The following is a 19617-nucleotide window of genomic DNA, read 5'->3' as shown; positions in this document are numbered from 1 at the left end:
GCACCTGCTCCCTGCAGTACCCCAGAAGCACAGTGTCAGAGTGACAGACTGTACCCCACAATCACTGGGGTCACAAACCCACTGGTCCCTGAGAGGCGTTTTAACTGGAAGGCAGAAACACAGGGTATCCAGTCCCTCTGGCCACCTCACTGCCAGGGTGGGGCTGGGCTGGGAGCAGCCTCTGGGGGCTGCCAGGAAGCTGGGAGGAATTCTCATCTTATTTTAAAGCACTGTATCCTATTCCTGCATGTGGAGTTCCATATGTGTGTGTGTGTGTGTGTGTGTGCCCGTGCGTGCCGAGTGCGTCCCTAGTTAGAGCGAGTGTGAACGGGGAGAAACCCCAGAAGCATGTCTCAGTGTCGTGCTCTAAGTGTCACTGCACAAGAGTTTAACAGATGTTAATGCCAAATGACTAGTCTGAGAAATGTACTTTTAAAAAAAAAATTATTTATTTGGGTTCAGGTATTTTTTGAAATACAAAAAAAAAAAAATCTGTTGTATTTTTTAAAGCTTATAATTCTTGTCATACGTTGTGGTTAAATTCTTCATTTTACTGTGCTTATTAAAAAATGGTTCTACCTAAGGGTTTGTGCTCAGAGGTCTGAGGAAATACCTGAGACACTGGCTGAGATGGGATGGTGATCCCAGAAAGGCTGTTCTCAGGGATTCTGGGACAAGGCTTGGCCTTATCAAAGCTACAGAGACTGGAAGGCACAAAAGGAAATTCTTGATGTGGGAACCAGGTAGGGTTTGAGTGGCTGTGAGGTCTCTGGTGCAGCTGAGCACAGTGCCTGGCTCACAGAGGTGTGGGGGGTGGACCCCTGTGTCCCTCCCCATGCTGTGGGCAGGGGCCTCTGGCTTGAATTTGGGCTTAAACCTCGTTTGCAGATCCCACAGCCAGTGAGAGTGGGATTGAACCTGGCCCTGAGGGTCACTGTAACACTGGTGAAAGGGCTGGTTTCCTTGTGGGGGGGCTTCCCCAAGAGGGAGGGGAGAGGAGGGTAAGAGCTGAATCAGGAGCCACTGCTGCACTGTAGCCAGTGCCAGCGGGGAGGTGCTGGGAGAAGGCACTGGGGTGTTGGTCTCAGACTGGGGGTGCAAGTGTGCATCTGTGGCTCCAGGAGCAGACTTGGGGGCCTCCCCTTACAGGACAGGCAGCCCTGGGAGTGGGAAGGTGGCTGCAAAGGCTTCCACCTCTTCCTTCAGTGCCTTCAGCTCCTTCAGGTATTTCTCCTCCTCCAGTTTCTCCTTGAATTCCTTCAGCGTGGCCTTGGGGCTCATGTCCTTCTGCACACGCAGTGTCAGCTCGATGCCTGCCGGGATGGGACACATGTTGGTCAGACATCGTGGCTGCAACACATCCTGCTGCGCTCCCAGCCCTGCCGCAGGGAGCCCTCCCCAACTGCTGGAGAAGCCACCCAGCTTGTGCCTCCTCACCCAGAGGAGCTGCCCTGACCCCGGGACTGCTGCTGGAGCTGAGACTTGGCCCTGCACACACTCTCCCAGCCTCACCTTTGTGGATGTACTGAGCCACCTTGCGGAAATCGTCCTGCCGGAAGCCGCGGGAGGTGAGGGCCGGTGTCCCGAAGCGCAGCCCGCTGGGGCGCAGGGCGCTGATGTCACCTGCACCAGAACAAGTCATACCTCACCAAACCTGGTACCAAAACCACCACGCAAGGGATTTCAGCCTGGTTCCCAGTGCCTGGGGTGGACTGGGAGCTGGGAGCCCTGTGGGAAGCTCTGCGTGGGCCATGGGACATCCCCAGGGTGCAGGCGCGGAGCTTGTGGGGTCCCTCACCAGGGCACGTGTTCTTGTTGCAGGCGATGGAGCAGAGCTCCAGCACCCTCTCAGCCCGGCCACCATCTGTGCCTCTGCTGCGCAGGTCCAGGAGAATCAGGTGGTTGTCGGAGCCCCCTGGAAAGAGAAGGGTTTGCTGAGGGATGTGAGGTTGGGACAAACGTTGCTCCCGTGCCAGAACTTGAGCGAAAAAGGCTTGGGATCGCACCGGGGTCCGCCCTGGGTTTTGGGGGCAGAAGGGGGGCTGCTTCCAAAGAGTTTTGTGGCTGTTGTGAGGAATACAACAGCAGAGCCCTGCCCATCACATCCGTGCATTTGCTGCCTTCGTGGCCTGGCCTGGCTCAATCCCAGCCACAGGAAGCCCCATCCCACTGCCCAGACCCATCCTTACCTGTGACGATGTCGTAGCCCAGCTCCATCAGTGCTGTGGAGAGTGCCCTGCAGTTGGCGACCACCTGCTGCTGGTAGGCCTTGAACTCGGGGGTCATGGCCTGCTGCAGCGCCACGGCGATCCCTGGGGAGGAAGGCAGGTGGGGTGAGCTGGTGGGGATGTGTGGCACCACCACCAGGAGACATCCTGGAAGCTGAGCAAACTGATTGGCAATCCCTTCCCAGGCTGGTGGCAGTGCCGTGAGCCAAAAGGCAGGATGGGAAAAGCTTGGTCACTCCTCAGGGGATGCTGGATCAAGCCAGCTGCTCCTTGCTGCAGATCTCCAAGCTGCAAGCCCCTGGGGCAGCTGCAGCCCCCTGTGCTGCTGCTGCGGGTCCCAGCCCAGCCAGGACACCTTTGGTGGCTCCCTTGGCCATCCTGGAGCTGGTGGCCAGCCCAGGTGCGTACCTGCGATGGCGTGGTTGTGTGGGCCTCCCTGCAGCCCAGGGAAGACTGCCTGGTTGATGAGGCTCTCCAGGTTGTAGAGTGTTTCCTTGCCCGTCTTGGGGTCCACGCTGCGGGTGCCTATGGGAGGGGGTCACTGTCACTCGGGAGGCAGCTCAGCCTCACTTCTCCCACCTGTCTACTCAGGGATTGTCGTTGTCTCTCTTCAAATCTGGGCCACAGCTGGCTCTGGGAAGCTCCTCAGATGCTCCCAGAAGGCCTCAGACCTTCCTGCCCTCCCTCCTTCCCAGCCAGAGCAGGAAGGAGCTTTAACTTGCACCTCCCCACATTTCTCCCAGCTCCCCAGCCGGGTCAGGCACCTTTACGGTAGAAGATCATGCCAGCTCTGCAGCCCCTCAATGTCTTGTGGGTGGTGGTGGAGACAATGTCGCAGTGGTCGAAGGGGGAGGGCACCACCCCAGCAGCCACCAGCCCGCTGATGTGGGCCATGTCGGCCATCAGGTAGGCACTGTTGTCGTCAGCGATCTTCCGCATGCGGGCGTAGTCCAGGTTGCGTGAGTAGCAGCTGACACCTGGGGGGAGATGGCACGTGGGGGGGACAGCAGCAGATGCTCAAGGACCTTGGGACAGCCCCAGGTCCAGCCCAGCTGAGGACAGCACACAAGCTGCCAGTGTGGATGTGTTAAAGGTCTCCTGATGGTGCTGTAGCAGCTTACAGGCTTTCCAGGATGCTACTGGCTTCAGGGAGACACCCCTGCCCAGAGCGGGTCACCAGGGAGGTCTGTAAGGGATTGATCCTCACCTGCTACGATCAGCTTGGGGTGGAAGAGGCGGGCGTTCTCCTCCAGCCGGTCATAGTCAATGTAACCAGTCTTGGGGTTGACCTGGGAGAGGAAGAGGAGCGTTCAGCCATCTTGGTATGGGTGAAGATCAGCTGCAGTGCCAGCCTGCAGGAGAGGGTACCAGGAGCCTGACACTGCACTTTGGAGGACCACATCCTGGCTCTGGCTGGAGCCACTCTCTGTACCTTGTAGGGCATGGACTCGAAGAAGACAGAGGTAGCAGAGATCTTCTTCTTGTCTGTCATGAACCCGTGGGTGAGGTGGCCCCCATCAGGCAGGTCCAGCCCCATGATCCTGCCGTGGGGCTCCACCAGCGCCGTGTACACCGCGAAGTTTGCCGGTGACCCTGCAGCAGGAGCACGCTGGGTTGGTTATGGGTGCTGGGGTGACCTGGTGCAGCTGGCCCAGCTCTGGGAGCACCCTGTTACCTGAGTAGGGCTGGACATTGACGCCCCACTTCTGGGGGTCCAGCCGGTAGGCCTGCAGGGCTCGCTTCTGGCACAGCCTTTCCAGCTCATCTACAAACTCTGTTCCCCCGTAGTACCTGGAGGTAAAGGATGGGGCAGGAGTTAAACCAAACCCTGTGACCAAGCTGTGGAGAACCCAGTGATACCATGGTTGCAGCAGCCACCAGGACCAGCAGCTGCAGATGTGACTCTGCTGAGATCGTCCCATGCATGGCCAAGAACAGAAGCTGAGAGGGTCAGATCCTGCCCTGGAGCAGTGGTTGCCAGTGCCAGGCTGCCAGTGCCAGGTTGTCACTTCCTCTCCACAGGTGAGGTCTAGCAGCATGGGTGGTTGCTCCCCTCCCTGCCAGGGTTTGGTTGGGTGGGACTCTGCCCCAGCCCCTACCTTTGCCCTGGGTAGCCCTCAGAGTATTTGTTGTTCATGCAGGATCCCAGGGCCTCCAGGACTGCTCGGCTTGCAAAGTTCTCCGATGCAATTAACTCCAGCCCCAGCTTCTGTCGCTGCTTCTCCTTCTTGATGATGCTGTGCACCTTTGGGAGGGGAGAGGAACAGCTTCACCTGTGCTGGCTCTGCATGGAGACGTGGATGCTCCACCATAGGGGACAGGGGGACAGGGCATGGAGAAGAGCCTGGAAAGGTGCTGGAGAAGGGAGGAGATCCCTTCTCAGTACAGCTGATCCCAAATAGTTGATATGTTCAGTCACAGGCCACATTTCGGGTTTCTACCTCCCAGGGAGCTGCCAGATAATTCAGCTGTAATTTGGGCTGGAGAGTCAAGGACAACTGCCACATGGCCTGGTGGGCTGGCTGCTCTGGTGTGGGCGTTAGAGCGTTGAGGAAAGGGGAACGAGCAGCAGATGCAAAGTTCTGACCATATGATGGGCACAGGACTGGAAGATGCCCTCCCTCTCCACCTCTTGCTGCAGGTATAGAGGATGGATGGGTCCCACCAGCTCAGCCTTGGACCTTCTCTCTGCCACATCCCTGGCTTGAGGAGGTCAGCATGTCCATGGCTGCCCAGGGGATGAATGAAGCAGCTGCTGGGCAGGAACCAGGACAGGGCTCTCACCTCGGGGTCATTGCTTTCCAGCGGCTCCAGCACCATCCTGTTATGAGAGGCCCAGATCTCCGCGCTGGGGAGGCTCCCGACGCCCTGCATTGAGTTTGCCATCCTCCTGCTGTGTCCAAGATCACCTGCCAGGGAGATGGGAGTCTGTAGGATGGGCTGGGATGGCAGCAGGGCTGGGGGCCTCCACACTGCATCCCTGTCTGCCTGCTCCCATTCCCCACCTTCCCTGAAAACCCAGAGGAAAACTGGGCGAGGAAAACACAGGCAACTGTCAGGCTTCCCACCCTCATTTAATACCAGCTCATTAATTGTAGTGCTTTGATAATTTCTGATACTCTCCCACCACCACCCTGCCAGGGCTGCCCTGGCCCAGTTCTGCAGCACTTGACCAAGCACTTGGTGAAGCCGTGCATGGTCTAAAGCAGATCAGTGCCATGAGCAATGCCTTTCCCTCTCACGCCTGGACATCTGTGAGGCCTGGGACTTCTAGGAAGTGTTAGCAAACACTCTCGTGGACACAAGGGTGTCTTATTAAAATTGCTGTTTAATTTCAAGGGCAGTGAGGTGCTCATGCCCACAGACCTGAGTTTTTAAAGCATGTTCCGTTACCTCTCAGCTACTTTCCCTTGTGTATAGCCCCGAGGACAGACCCCCAGCAGGTCAGAGTCCAGCCCCAGATCCTAACTGAAGCAAGCATGGCTCATTGGCAGCAGCTCTGCCTCAGCTTGACTCGTGGGCAGGTGATGCCCAGGCCTGGCAGCAGCCCTCCAGCCCCCTTGTTTGACAGCTCGAGCATTATAATGCAGAGCACAAGCTCGAGGGCAGGCGTGGCAGCCCAGCTTCTGCCTTGGCTGGAACAAAGCATCTTTGTACTCATTAACCCCGCAAGGCCAGCGAATGGGCCGTGAGCAGGTTATTAAGCAATCGCACTTGGTTTGCTTGTGCCAAGCTGCTGAAGTCTATCCAGCACGCTGCCCTGCTGTTCTCAAGTCCGGAGGACTCGCTGGCAGGGAGGCAATCCCCAGTGTCGGAAAAGTTGGGACGAGATGAGGAAAGGGCTGCGAGGGGCAGGGCAGGGAGCAGTGCTTCGGCTTCGAGCGGGACGGCTGGCTCTGCTGTGTCCCTCCCGCACAGGCTGCAGCAGCACAAGCACCCAGCGCTTCGGGCCGCCCCGCAGAAGGCTCAGGGGGGATAGAGTCCCCATACCCCACCCAGACCCCCATCTCCACCCCCGTGGTGGGCCACCAGTCTGGGACGTCCTGGCAGTTCACCTGCTGCAGGGTGCAGCCCAGCCCCGAGGGTCCATCCCCGCTCAGCTCCATCACCCCCCGCAACCCTCAGGCGCTCCCACCGGCGGTGGGGCACGCTCTGCCTGCACGGCCCTGACACGGCCCCGGGCCCCGATCGGTCCCTACCCTCCCGCCGCTCCGGATCCGGATCCCGGTCCCGCTCCGCCACCGCGCGGGAACCGGCGCGCCTAGCATAGCCCGCTCGGACACGCCCCCCGCGCCATCGCCCAATCAGCGCTTGGCTCCGCCCCGGGACACCAGAGCGGGCAACACGTCAGGACGCGCTCGAGCCAATCAGCGCCGGGCTCTTCCACCTCCGCGCCTCTCATTGGCCCCGCGCCGAGGCGGGGTCGGCGGCACCGCCAGCACGTGGCGGCCGGCGTGCGGGTGGCCTTGGCCGGGGCGGGCGGGGCTGCGCTGCCCCCCCCCCCTCTGCCCCCCCTCTGCCGCCCCCCCCCTCTGCCGCCCCCCCCTCTGCCGCTCCCCCCTCTGCCGCTCCCCCGCAGCCCCGCCCGCCGTGCACCCCTGGGGTCTTCCCCCGCCTCGGGGTTTTTCCCGGCGCCCAGGGGATGCCCCGCGCCCTCCCCCCATTAGCCCGAGGACGGGACCCCCCGCCACCCCGCAGCGGGCAGGGACCGGGCTGGGCTCAAAGCCATGTCCCGAGGCGAGCGGGGTGTGCCAGGCTGGAGCGGAGCCTGCCCCGTCCCACCCGCGGCAGGGCAGCCCCCCCCCCCCTCCGGTGCTGCCTCGGGGGTTGAGGGGAGCAGGTGGGAGGGGGTCCGTGTGTTCCTGAGCTTTGCGTCCCAGTCTGTGGATGGGCTTGGTCAACCGGCTCCAGGAGCCTGGGCCACCTGGGCTTGCAGGGGTTAAATCAAAGCACCACAGATTGAGGAACAAGATGCAGGAATAAGGGATCCCACTAAGTTCCTCGTGATCCCGAGCCATGGGAAAATGGGAAGAGGCAGCATGAGTCAGTGTCCAGAGAGCAGCAGCGTCTTGAAGGAGAGTCATTCGGGAAGCGAGACCCTTGGTAGGCAGAACCAAAGCAGCCAAGGAGTGTGGTGAGTCCAGGCAGGAGCTGCTGAGGTGCTGGGCTGGGCAAGGGGAACCACCAGGAGGGTGGTTTGTGGGTGACAGGCTGATGGTGACACTGGAACACACTGTGGGTACCATTTCAGTAGGACAGTGCACCTCACAGGAAGGTCCTCGTTGAAGGAACAGTCTTTAAACTGAATCTTGATCAGTCTAGCTGGGCTTTGCTCCCTTAATTTTCACTGGTCACCTGCAGAGAACTCGGGTTTGAGTTTCTGTGACCACGGTTGCGTTGCTGTTGTAGGCCCTTGGTGGAGGTGTTGCTCTGACAGCACCAACACTGACAGCAAAACCTGGGTGGGTCTCTCTGGTCATGGTGGTTCCTGTGACACGCAGATGCTACAGAGGACTTTATATTAATTCTATATTAAGTTAAATACTCTGAGCTTGCAGGTACATTTTGTGTAGCAAAGCTTTCCACATCTTGAGCTGTAGAAGCAGCAGATAACAGCAATGTGTGCTGTCATGATTCCAGGACAGGCTGGCTGGTGATGGAGAACATCTCTTCTTCCTCTTCCCCCTTCCATGCCAGTTCCCCCACCGTGCTGCCTGAGAACACCACTGCTGATGAAGACTCCTCTGGCCTTCAGAAGAGCATGCACAGCCTTTCCATGGTGGTGTACAGCACCGCCTGTGTGCTGGGGGTGACAGGGAACGGCCTCGTCATCTGGATCGCAGGCTTCAAGATGAAGAAGACAGTGAACTCCATCTGGTTCCTCAACCTGGCCATTGCCGACTTCATCTTCACCTTTTTCCTGCCCCTCAGCATCGCCTACACCGCCCTGGGCTTCCACTGGCCCTTTGGGAAGCTCCTCTGCAAGCTGAACAGCACCATCGCCTTCCTCAACATGTTTGCCAGTGTCTTCCTCCTGATGGTCATCAGCGTGGACCGCTGCGTTTCCGTGGCCTTTCCTGTCTGGTCTCACAACCACCGGAGCCCAGAGCTGGCAGCCAGGATCGCACTGGGGACATGGGTCCTGGCTCTCCTCCTCAGCTCCCCGTACCTGGTCTTTCGGGACACTGTGGTCAGCTCCAGGAACATCACCAGCTGCTATAATAACTTTGCACTCTCCGATGACTACACGTCCGAGGCAACGCAGAGGCTGTGGAGGATGCGACACAAAGCGATGATCATAACGCGATTCCTGTGTGGGTTCCTCATCCCCTTCATGGTGATCGTCATCTGCTACAGCATCGTTGCTGTCAAGCTGAAAAGAAGGCAGCTGGCCAGCTCTGCCAAGCCATACAGAATCATTATTGCTGTCACAGTCTCGTTTTTCCTCTGTTATTTCCCCTATCACGTCTTCTCCCTGCTGGAAATATCCAGAAACTCTTCCAGTCACGAGGTGAGAATGGCCCTTTACATAGGGATCCCCGTGGTTTCCAGCCTTGCTTTCTTCAACAGCTGCATCAACCCCATCCTGTACGTGTTTGTCGGGCCGGACTTCAAGGAGAAGTTTCGCCAGTCCATCCTGTCCACCTTTGAGGGGGCCTTCAGTGAGGAGTCAGTCCTGGGCAGCCTGACCAGCAGGAGAAAGTCCAGGTCTGCTTCGGAAGCCGAGGCCCCAAGGGTCTGAGTGGCTACTGGGGGGGCGAGGGGGCAGTTCTTTTCTCTGCATTTTCCCCTCATTTCAGAGCTATAATTGCGGGACTTGGGGCTGCAAAGGGCTGTGCATGTGAACAAAGTGTGGTTTATGTTTTGGAGGTATCTCAAACCCACTGTGGCTTAATATACTGTGGAACTTAAACAACCATCTGGAGCTGCAGTAGGGTAGGAAAGTCAAAGGACATTTTGCTCCTTGGGTCACTTCCTTGGCTGCCTTGATTCCCTGTTCCTTTTCTGTCCCCTATGGTCCATCATGCCTGGCAAAATGTCTCTCTGGCTGGATGTGCCAAGAGGGCAACCACAGCCTGGGTGGTGGCTACCAGTCATCAGACTTGTTTGCCCCCACAATGCTGGTCTGTTACAGCTCCCAGTTTCTAACAGGGGACCCTTTATACAATTGGATACATTTGTGAGTCCTCTGGCAGAGCTCCCTTTGCTTTCCCCTCCTCCTGGCTCCCAAGGAGGGAGCTCTCAGCTGCTCTTCCTACTGACACCCAGCCCAGGGTCACCCTGGATGTGCCTGCGTGAGGCATTTGGGGACAAGTCCTGTCTGCCTCTCCCTTGGGTTCACCTGCCTACAGTGCATTTGCACATGGTGAGCTGAGGGGAAGAGCTTGTTCCCTGCTCTTGCCAGACTTTCCTGGTAGCTCATCTTTGCTGGGGTTCCACCAGGGACAAAATCGAGTGCAGCTGCACCAAAGGTGTACAGTTGTGCTGGAAATGTACAGTTGTGCTGGAGGTGTATGGTTGTGCCAGAGGTGTACAGCTATGCTGGCATTTTGGCTGTCCAGAGAAGAAGAGGAAGGAGGGAAGAGCTATTCCCTAAGTCCCTGATAATCAAATCAGTAAAGAAAATGCAAAGATCCTTTCCTGTCTTTCATTCCAGGCTGGTGCATGTGCTGCTAAAGCTTAAGGATAAAATCATAAAAAAAAAAAAAATCAGCTGGAACGTGCAGTGGGATCCACCTGGAGGTTCTCTCACAAAAGTGTCTTTTAAAGAAAGTGGTTTAAATGGGATGGCTGTATGTATTTTTGTAGGGTCTGGAATAGCTGGTAAGACACTCTCCTCTCCCCAGATGTGTGGCAGGATGAATTACTGGTTGTGCCCCAGTTACTCAGGGCTGATGTACAGAGTAACTATATCTGAGCAATGCTTGTCTCTGTGTGTGTGACGTTTCTGGCCCTTAGCAGAGATCTGACATTTTGTACTGTTGATGAATGAAATTAAACCCCACTAAACTTCTGCAGAATGTGCCCAACCTGTTGTGTTGCCTGTGTGACAAAACCCTAGTTGATCCAGCCTGACTGAGCATGCTCATCTTTGGTAACAGAGTGATTAAATAACAAAGATTAAATACCCAGATTTTGGAAACCACTGGCATGAGCAGCAACTCTCATGGCTGGAGTAGACAGGAATCAGCCTTGGGGTGAGGAGTTGCCTGGGACACTCTGTCCATCTGTATCTGATTCCCATCCTGCAGATCAGTTTCAGATCCTTTTGGTACATTTGAAAAACAGTGGTTTGGGGAAGAAGGAAGAGCAAGTGTGGCTGGACTGAGTCTGGTCAAGTTTCACACCTGCAAACTGCACAGGATGAAGATGGGGAGGGTTGATCCCAGGCTTGATCCGCCCCTGAACCTCTCTGATTTTCCTTAGTAGAAAATGTTGGTCATGTAACAGGGAACAGCAGAGTTGAGGCACTGTCATTCCCAGCAGCTGAAGGAGCAGGTGACTGTCTCTCACCTCCCTCCCCTGGCCTGCCCAACCTGCCTGTCAAATGGTCTGATCAGCCATTTGTCCTGTTCCTCCTGCCAGAAAGCTGCCTGGGAGCCTCACTGCTCTGATGGCTGGAAAATCTCTGACTCCCAGCCTGAATGCACGAATTCACACGTCCCTCACTATTTGGCATGGATGACACGACCAAGAAAGAGCTGTCACTTGAACATGCTGGGGATTCATTATGGGTCTGCTGGGCCATGCAATATTCAATGAAGGCTGTGATCCTACAGGCATGCATGTACTTAACCTTAACTTCCTGCATAAACCCGCCGAGAACAGGGAATGTAACAAGACCATCCAAATGTCAAACATGAGTGAACAGAGAGATTTACCCTTTGCCACAAATTGCTGCCTGCCATCCAGATAAAGCTGCAATGTTTGCTGTGCAGCATGCAACTCCAGGGCTGTTTACTTGCTCCTGGTGATAAACTACACCATCGATTGCAGTGTCAAGGTTGAGCAGAACAGCGTTTGCTCTTTCTGGTTTTCCTTATCTGTTTGCAGAGCCCACGTAATTCCTTGTGACAAGAGTCTCTAAGAACATTGGACCAAGGCCTTGGACTCCTGTCGTGCCTCTCTCCTCACACTGGCACCCTTGGAAGTCAGGACTTGAGGCATTGACTGATTTGTGGCAGGAAAGAAAGCAATTTTCTGGGTCATTTGGACAGTCAAGGTAGGTACATGGTTCCCATGAGTGACTGGGTGATCTGAGGAATTACCACTGGAGTACTAGTAGGTAACTCACCAACAGGGCATCTCCTCCCTGGCACCCCAGCCAAGCCCAGAACGCCTTGAGCATGAGATGGGTCTGTCATCCCAGGCCTGATCCCCAGCCTTTGTGCAATGAGAAGCTGTGGTGACATCAATACAGGGCCAGGCTGCCAAGGGACTGGTTCCAAGATAAATCTCTCATTGTATCAAGTTCCTTCATGTTCAGGCTATCTCGTTATCACAGTGCTAATTGTGATAGTCCCTCATTCCCAAGAGGCAGGCTGCTCATGCTTGGCGATACCTGTTTGAAATGTGCTTATCTAGAAAAGCTTGAATGAAGAAAGAAAGGAAAAAAAGCACAATTTTTAATTTATTTTTTTTTCCAAAGGCATGTAAACAATCCAAGGAGGTTGAACGTCTCTTTTGGCAGCTGTGCCCCTGTGACACAGCTTTGCTCTCAAGGCTCTTCGGGATGTGATGGGATGGGTGGAACAGCCTGAACTCCCCAGTTATTTGCAGTCATTGGGAAAGGAGCTGAACCTGCTGCCCTGCTGATGTGAGGCCCCTGATTGGTCCTGCCGAGGGGCTGATCCGACAGCCCTGGGGGTACAAACAGCAGGCTGGGATGGGCAGAGCCACTGGGACCCGTGGGGTTCAGGCAGAGCTTTTGGGGCATGTGGGGCTCAGGCTGCGGGTGGGGGAGCCTTAGCAGAGAGATCAAGCACGTTTTGCTAGTCAGAGTATTTGGTATGAATTAGCAGAACAGGGGGAGCAGTCTGATGAGGTCAGTACTTTGGTGTTGGGCAAGGTAAATATGGAATCACCAGAACATCTTGGTGAAGAGCTCAGGAAGACTTGGCAGGTGATTTTTTGGCTAGAGGTTCTGTCACAGGCTCTGCCTGCTGAGGGCAGAAACTGGGCTGGCTGGGGCTGTGGTGCAGAGCTGCCCTCCAAGGAAGGCAGCAAGGGACAGTGATACTTCACTGGCTGTTCTAGGTGGGAAGAATTTTATGTCATGGGTCCAGTTGGAGTGAGGGATGACAGATTTATTTATGTGTGCTGAAAGAAGGGTTGGCAGAATGCAATTACAGCCTGGTTGTGTTCTGTCTTGGTACAGTCACAGGCCCAAGTGGCTCCAGATCATGGTAGTTTTAGCCAGACTAGGGACTAACAGGATGGTAAATGCAAGAGGAAAAAACCCCGTGTTGTTTTCATCATGCTGAGGGACAACATCAGTGTAACTGGGTCTTGTGACACAGCTGCTTCTGTAATGAAGACAGGATCTTAGATGACGATGTATCAAGAACATCAAGGAGGTAAAGCCTGAGGTGAATTCAGGGATCTCAGCTGAACTCAGGGATCTGAAGAAGACCTGTTTCTGCCCTGCTTCAGAGGAGAGAGTACAGCAGGTGACTCTGCAGCTGGGAGAAGCTGCAGAGATTATCAGGGAGAAAACCAGCCAAGGAGGACGTGGCATGTGGTAGCTCAAGAGGAGAAGGTATTTTCTCCTCGGGACCTGGATGAGAGCATGGAAATAGAAACTGGGCTCAGAACAGTTAAAAGGAAAGAGGGAGGGAGAAAGGAGTGGGAGCTAAAGCAGCCTTGAAAGTACTGGCCCCACCCTAGTGGGTGCAAATGAAAGGAAGGGGGGCTGCAGCAGGTGAGGAAGTCTTCATTAAGGAGACCTTAATGAGACAATAAAAGCCTCTGTGAAAGCTAGCAGTCCCTGTGCCCTTCCTCTGGTGAAACTTCCCTGGTGAGTAAAATTTTTAACTGTCCCACTCTTGAGCTTGGGGAATGGACTTGTGTAGATAAGGTCAGGTAAAAGAGAGTGTGTGGAGGTCTGATAGCAGAACCTCTTCCAGAGCTTGCTGAGCTTAGGCAGGACACAGTTGGGTGAATTAGAGGACTAGTATTGGTGAAAAGTTTCTCTGTGAGGGGGAGATATTGGTGATAGTGTTAGCAAGCAGTGCAGGTCAAGCAGCCGGGTGAGGGTCCCACCCGGCACGAGGGTCAAGCTGCTATTGCTGATCCAGGGTTGGTCCCAGTCAGAACCAAACTGGGAAGGAAACAGGGTGCTCTTAGCTGGTTGCCCTTTGGTCCTTCCCTGCACCTTTCACAGCTTCTGCTTAGCTGTATGGGGCAGAGTTGGTACCAAATCTTTCCTTCCACACCCCAGTCTCCCTCTGTGCATGTAAGGCACAGACCTTTCCTCCCGTACTGAATTCTGCTTTGGTTTGCAAGCATGCAGTGACCTGGGACTGGCTCAAGCCATTCCTATGTATTCCCTCAACACCTGGACAGGGCATGACATGTGGTGTCTCTCTCTCTCTTTGTAGAGGAGCTGCAGCTCAGTGCCGTAGATGTCAAGCCAAGCTGGGACCCCGTGAGTGAAACAGAGGGGAACGGGGTGTTTGGCACTAACTGCAGCTGCTCAAATGCCTGTAAATGACGTGACTTCACTGCCCAGTTCAACAGCTTTTGTCTAAAGGCAACTCAAAGGGCAAACCACATCTGCAAACGGAAGGTGATGGATGTTAACTGGCTGTCCTGCAGGGTCTGCAGGACAGAACTGCCCTCAGATCCAGCAAAGCCACCAGCACCTGCCAACAGAGCAAAAGGTGCTGCTGCTGGTTCTTGTTCAGGGCAGTGTTTGCTCAGACCTTTGCCCTCTCATCCAGCTTGAGATGTTTGTCTGTGCAGTGACCTTTGAAACGCTGGCTATTTCAATGTCTCTTTGTTTGAGGGCTGGTTGGAGATAACCCCTGTGCCTGTGCTGAGGCTGATGTGGCAGATCTGTTAGTTCCTGCAGACTGACCCGGAACTGAGAGCATGGTTAGAAAGAAGAAAACAAACTGAACTCAGGGAGTCTTTAGTCAGAGCTTCATCACTCAGGAGGAAAAGTAGCATAACCACATGAGTCATTCCCTGCAGACAGCCAAGCCACGGCTACACAGGATTATTGGATAAACAGTAAGAAAGTCCTGTCTGCTTGCACAGCCCTTGATTCAGAAATGCATGTATAGCTACTTTGAGTTCTGTCTCCCTAGCTGGATACCATCCAAGGCAGCATCTTCTGGAAATCAATCTCTTCCAGGGCAGTAAAGCTGAAGGTGGGGGAGGAGGGAGGTGGTGGCCCTGAGGCTGTGCTGTGTAGAGGTGCCTGAGGGCTGCAGGACCTCCAATTGTAGGACCATCGAATCATTAAGGTTGGAAAGGACCTTAAAGATCATCAAGTTCCAACCCCCCTGCCATGAGCAGGGAACCACTAGGCCATGTTGCACAAAACCTTGTCCAACCTGGCCTTAAAAACCTGCAGGGATGGGGCATCAGCAACCTCCCAGGGCAACCCATTCCAGTCCCTCACCACCTTATAGTGAAGAATTTCAACCGTTTGGAGGGTCCAAACCTATTGGCAGGGCTCCATTGGGATCAAATAAAAAATGTTTGTTTGGTGTGGCGGATGCTTTGGTAAGTGAGTTTTTACATCCACCTTTTTTTATAAAAACCGACTGTTAACGGTAAGAAAACAACAACAAGCCTGGCTGAGCAGTGATGGATGGAGCTCAGGAGATGGGATGGCAGTAGGATTTGTCTTCTCTCAGGTGATGGATGCAGGCTGTCGTCCAGCCAAGCTTGGGGTGAGAAGTGCCTTTCACCTTGGCTGGGCTCAGTGTGTGAGTTTTTGCACATCCCTGCGTGCCAGGGTGGCATCTGGGTTAAGAACAACAAGTCTCTGTGAGCCAGGATATTCACACCCAGCAGTTTTTTGGAATTCCTTAGATGACTGCTTATTGATTCATTGTCATGGAAATAAAATCTGGGTGGTCATTTTGGAGCAACTATTTGTTAAACTCTTAGCATTTGGATAGCATATTGTAAAATTAACAAATCTTTCTCCCTTGGGAGCTGAGATTTGAAGTTGCATTCCTTTGACCAGGAAAACAGAGGCAGGAAAGAAATTGATTTGCTCTAAGAAAACAAAGGCAATAGCCTCAGAAAAAGGATCAGAAGATGGAATCTTTTAGTTCCTGGTCCTGTGGTTTGCTTAAGCAATGTCAGGAATTTGGGGCAGACCAAATCAAATAGTCAGCAAATTCTGGGTGCCCTAGGGTACTGAAAAACACTTCTGGGGAAGGCTGCTCAATTGCATCATGGGTCAGTGCTTCCCCATGGGTTGTTTCTAGCTGTTCTTCCTTCAAACTGCTCTGCCATAGCAGCCTGTAACAAAATCCTGCAATGGAGACTGATGGCAAGAGAGAAATCTCTGCTCTGATAAGGGGCTAACAGGCTCAAAACCTCCTTCCCCTTTGTGCTAGAAGCCCCAAAAGAAAAAAGGAACTTATGAGGGTCAACGACCCTGAATCAACTGTGGAAACACCAGCCTGTAAGCAGAAACATATAGATTGAGGATGGTGAGGCATCAGGAGAGGTCTAGTCTTTTACTTCAGTGTAATTCAGAGGAGACTCTAGGGAAAGCAGAGGATCATTGCTGCCTCTTACTGTAAGAGTACAAACAGGCTTCTTTTATTTTTTGCCTCTCCGCTCACATATTTCTAACAGATGTCTTTGCTTTGTGAGAGTGCTACAAGCAGAACGCTCCATGTCTGGCAGCTGCTCCAGGTTACGTTGCTCTCCTTCCCCAGCTTGGGATTCTGTCAGAAGTTAAATAAGGAAACAATTGACAAAGTGTTTGAAGGCAAGACGCAATGAGCAAATGTAGTGAAACATGGGGAAACGCTGGCCTGTGAACATTCAAAATGGAAAACACAGCTTGGGATGGCAGAAACGGCGTTTTCAAAATAGGAATGGAAATGTTGTGGTTGTGCAGGCGCGTTCGGTGAGCAGCCCTGGCAGCTGCGGCTTCGCTTCCCCTCTCCTGGGGAGGCCAGAATTAAATTTAATAGCTTTTTTGTGAGTAAAGTCACTGCAGAAAGTGCCCCATTTGTACCTTGCATGCTAAAATTCTGATCCATAACATGCTGCTGATCTTGAGCACACTAAGAAGTGTAATTAAAAGTTTCTAGCTACGCAGTCAGTGGGAAAAGATGCTGCTTGTTTATCAACGTGGAGGGGACAACCCCTGGGAAGGGCTTTATCCTCCTGAGCCTGTGCGTGGCGGCAGATCTTGTCCAACAGCGAAAGGGCTTTATCCTGCGGCGGGTGCTGTCCTGGGACAGCGCTGCGGCCTGAGGAGGCCGCCTGAAAACCCGCGCCTTGCAGCGCGTCCGAGTGCGTCCTCACCCGGTTTAACCGGTGTTGCAAGGAGGGCGCCGACAGGGAACTCTGGACAAACCGTGTATAAGGACGCTAAGAGACCGCTGATCGTTTCTTTTCTTAACTTACTTGGCAGAAAAGCTGCCTTCTCTGCACACGCGGCGCTGGCGGGTGCCCGCCCGCTCCTCGCCCAGAGGCAGCCGCGGGAGCTCCAAGACCCGCCGCCTCGCGGACACGCGCTGCCTCACGCCGTATGGCCTCCGCACCAGGCACCTCACAGCCCTGCTGAGGGTTGTTACCCGCACATCGCACCCTTTGTTTTTTTTTGGGGGGGGAAAAGCTGAAACGCGGCGCCGCCGCCCGGGGGGGGGGGAACAGGAGGCGCCCGGGACAAGATGGCGGCGCCGCCGCTGCCCCGAGCGGCGCCGCGAGCCCGCGGGGGGGAGGGGGCGTGGCCTCGCGCCCGCCTCCCGCCCCGCCCCGGCGGCGCCGCCATCTTGGGAGCGGACCCCGGAGGCGCCGAGCTCCGCCGCTGGCTCTGCCTCCCCCCGTCCCCTCCGCCCGGGATACCTTCCCCCCCGGGGCCGGAGGGCCGGAGCCGGCAGGTAAGGCCTTCAGAACAGGGGGCACGCCCGCCCGCCCGGCCCACTTCAGCCGGCTGTGTGAGGGGGGGGGGCAGGACATCCCCTTCCCCCAGCGCTCTCTCCCCTTCCCCGCACAGCGTCCCGCCGCTTTGAGGAAGGGGCTTCGTCGCCCTCCCCTCAGGGGCCCTGTGGGAGGGGGCCCGCTCTCCTGGGCGGCCCCTTTCCGCGGCTGCCGGGGGTTCCTCGCCGCCCGCCGGCCCTGCAGCTGCGGGAGCGCTGTGCTCGCTGCCGGCCTGCCCAGGCCTCTCCCCTCGGGGGGCTGGGACCCGCCGCTCCTCTGGGGTGCCTGGGCCTGTGTCACCCACCTGCGGCAGCTGAAGGACTTGCAGGGAGGTGTGGAGTGGAAGGGCCGACCCTCTGCTGTTTGCCCCAGGGGGGCGGGTTAGTATGGAGGGCCTTTCCGGGGTTGGGGAAATTCCCGTTGGGGCAGTGGGTCAGAGGATTCACTTTCCCTCCCAACCCGTACGGATCAGTTCTTCAGTTATGCCAGATAGTTCTTTCTTCTGTCGTTTTCTGTGTGAACGTGCTCAATCTGTGGTGTAAAGCCAGTGAGAGTAGGGCATCGTGTACCCAGTCCAGTAATTGTGTTCATCGTTACGTGTCTGTGTGACTCTGTGCAGCCCAAAAGAAAGGGTAGGAGTTTGTGGGCTTCAGCCTGCCCTGTGTGGTGTGTGTGTGTGCTCCCAAATCTGATGCAGCCTTGGAAGATTTGTCTGCCTGAAGCCAAGGGGTTGTTGGCCCATGTACCTCTGTGGTGTCATGTCTTTACACATCTAATAAAGTTTTGTGAGCTTGTTGTCATCCCAACACCTGTTTCAAGGTTGATACATTAATAATAATAAACAAATGCAGCTTCCTTCCCCCTCCACGCACTGTAGCCCACGTGTTGCTGCTGAAACACATCCCCGAGAAAGCCCTCGACCTAGGGTTATGTGAAGAACTATGTTCAGTGTTGCTTGTAAATATGTCAGCATTTTATTGTGCTGTAAAATGCACTCTGAACTGTAATCAGGAACCAACAACTCTTATCTTTCAGCAGATCTCTTAAATCTCCTAATTTCCCTTATTCATGAAGCAAAGAAGGTGACGACTGGAAAAACAAACAAACCCTGTGTCCTCAAAATGCCATATGAATGTTTTTAGTGACATCAAAAGTTGTCTCTACATTTGTTCCCACCTAATCACGCAAGCAGGGTGCTTCCTGGTGGTGGTCTGAGAGGTGAAAGCATTTCTGGTCCATGTTTGCTTTGTTAAATTTAAGATTTATTTATAAATGTTTGATGATGCCCACTGGCAGTTGGGATCCTTTTGTGGAAGCTGTCACCGTTTATGGTCTCGTTCTGCGCAGCCAGGAAGTTTGATGACAGGCAGGTTTTCATCCACAGCAGTCAAGCAAAGCACAGGTGCTTCATGAAGGTATTTTTGTTAGGAAGTTCCAGCTACTTTGGCTCTTAATTGAGAGTGAATAATTTACAGTTTCTGTGATGAAGTCAAACTGAGCAAGAGAGTGACTAGTTGCAAAGGTGGGCTGAATTAGTTTCTTTATAGAACTAGCCAGCTCTTCAAGTTTGAAAAATGTTTTTTTTTCTCTTTAAGATTCTGTTCTGGACTACTTAATAGGTGTTTTTTTTGAGCAGATTACATGCAACTCTTAGATAATTTTCTTTCTCAGCAGGGACTTGTTTGCCAGGAAAGAAGTTTTTGATTTATCCTAACTTTTCCTTACTTTATTCGGATTTAGTCTACTTGTATTTGATATTTTCAGTCCCCTACATAATGTGAAATAGATGGAGCTATTTATACAGCGGAAGTTGAGTAGCCTGTGACTTTGATCTGAATGTTACTTTGGTCAATGGGATTTATTTTTTTTCTTTTATTTGAGCAAAGTGTAATGTTAGAGGAAGTCATGACAATGTGATGTTACAGAGAAGAATAAAAAGTGTGAAGATGGAATCCCATCAAATCCTTGGCAGAACTAGTGTTTTAGTGGTTTGTGCCTTTATTTGGAAAAAAGTAGATTTCCTCTTGATGTTTTTCTCCTGTTTTCACAGGAGAAACGTTATGACAACTGCTTCAGCAAGTGGACGCATCGTGCAAGAGGTCGTTATTTACAGCTACCAGCTTTACTGAGCTCTTCCTTGCATTTCATCTTTATTTGTAAGTTTATACTTTGTTGCAAAGTGATGGGAAGATATGCGTTCATGGAAATAGACTCTTCTAGTCAATTTAACTGAGGCAGGAGCTCTGTTTAGTTCAATTCTACCTCT

At 54.0% G+C, this 19617-nt stretch overlaps 3 protein-coding genes across 10 annotated transcripts in view; 2 read left to right on the top strand and 1 right to left on the bottom strand.

The window, feature by feature from the left end:
* Positions 1-434: 434 nt before the first annotated feature.
* Positions 435-7246, bottom strand: SHMT1 (serine hydroxymethyltransferase 1). Its single transcript, XM_051632450.1, has 13 exons — positions 7222-7246; positions 6428-6538; positions 5013-5137; positions 4328-4473; positions 3904-4019; positions 3661-3821; positions 3436-3517; positions 2993-3205; positions 2637-2753; positions 2190-2312; positions 1799-1915; positions 1513-1623; positions 435-1313 (listed from the first exon to the last, which is right to left on the bottom strand). The coding sequence occupies exons 1-13, from the start codon at positions 7244-7246 to the stop codon at positions 1144-1146; spliced, it is 1617 nt and encodes a 538-aa protein (XP_051488410.1). The 3' UTR covers positions 435-1143.
* Positions 6879-14948, top strand: LOC127390413 (chemerin-like receptor 1). Of its 5 annotated transcripts, none has more exons than XR_007890864.1 (4): positions 6879-7331; positions 7869-8936; positions 9886-11451; positions 13829-14948. XR_007890864.1 is itself a non-coding variant. In XM_051632009.1 (2 exons), exons 1-2 carry the CDS (start codon positions 7253-7255, stop codon positions 8968-8970), a joined length of 1212 nt encoding a protein of 403 aa, XP_051487969.1. In that variant the 5' UTR covers positions 6879-7252; the 3' UTR covers positions 8971-9975. The 5 variants fall into 5 exon arrangements, 1 of the variants encoding a protein (XP_051487969.1); XR_007890863.1 differs by having other exon boundaries at positions 6879-7362; positions 7926-8936; XR_007890865.1 differs by having other exon boundaries at positions 6879-7362; positions 7874-8936.
* PRPSAP2 (phosphoribosyl pyrophosphate synthetase associated protein 2) overlaps positions 11934-19617 on the top strand; it is a 20732-nt gene continuing 13048 nt past the window's right edge. For 2 of the 4 annotated variants that reach the window (XM_051632010.1, XM_051632013.1), the window contains exons 1-2: positions 17177-17311; positions 19402-19507. The gene's annotated coding sequence lies outside the window, so the exon portion shown is untranslated. Of the gene's footprint in view, positions 13246-17176; positions 17312-17337; positions 17732-19401; positions 19508-19617 lie in introns of those variants that run through there. The other 2 variants (XM_051632011.1, XM_051632012.1) reach the window with 2 other exon arrangements.

This window comes from Apus apus, chromosome 14, assembly GCF_020740795.1.
Source record: "Apus apus isolate bApuApu2 chromosome 14, bApuApu2.pri.cur, whole genome shotgun sequence".
NCBI classification, from domain to species: Eukaryota; Metazoa; Chordata; class Aves; order Apodiformes; family Apodidae; genus Apus; species Apus apus.
Note: the sequence above shows the minus strand (reverse complement) of the source record. Positions and strands in the feature narration are given on the sequence as shown.

Excerpts from the sequence above, each read along its gene's own strand:
- SHMT1 (XM_051632450.1), bottom strand. The coding sequence starts at position 7,246 with ATGGCTCGGGATCACGAGGAACTTA. Across the intron at positions 5,138-6,427 it reads GGATCCGGAGCGGCGGGAGG|GTGATCTTGGACACAGCAGG; the intron begins GTAGGGACCGAT and ends TCTCCCTGGCAG. Across the intron at positions 3,822-3,903 it reads CAATGTCCAGCCCTACTCAG|GGTCACCGGCAAACTTCGCG; the intron begins GTAACAGGGTGC and ends CTCCTGCTGCAG.
- LOC127390413 (XM_051632009.1), top strand. The coding sequence starts at position 7,253 with ATGGGAAGAGGCAGCATGAGTCAGTGTCCAGAGAGCAGCAGCGTCTTG. Across the intron at positions 7,363-7,868 it reads CAAAGCAGCCAAGGAGTGTG|GACAGGCTGGCTGGTGATGG; the intron begins GTGAGTCCAGGC and ends TCATGATTCCAG.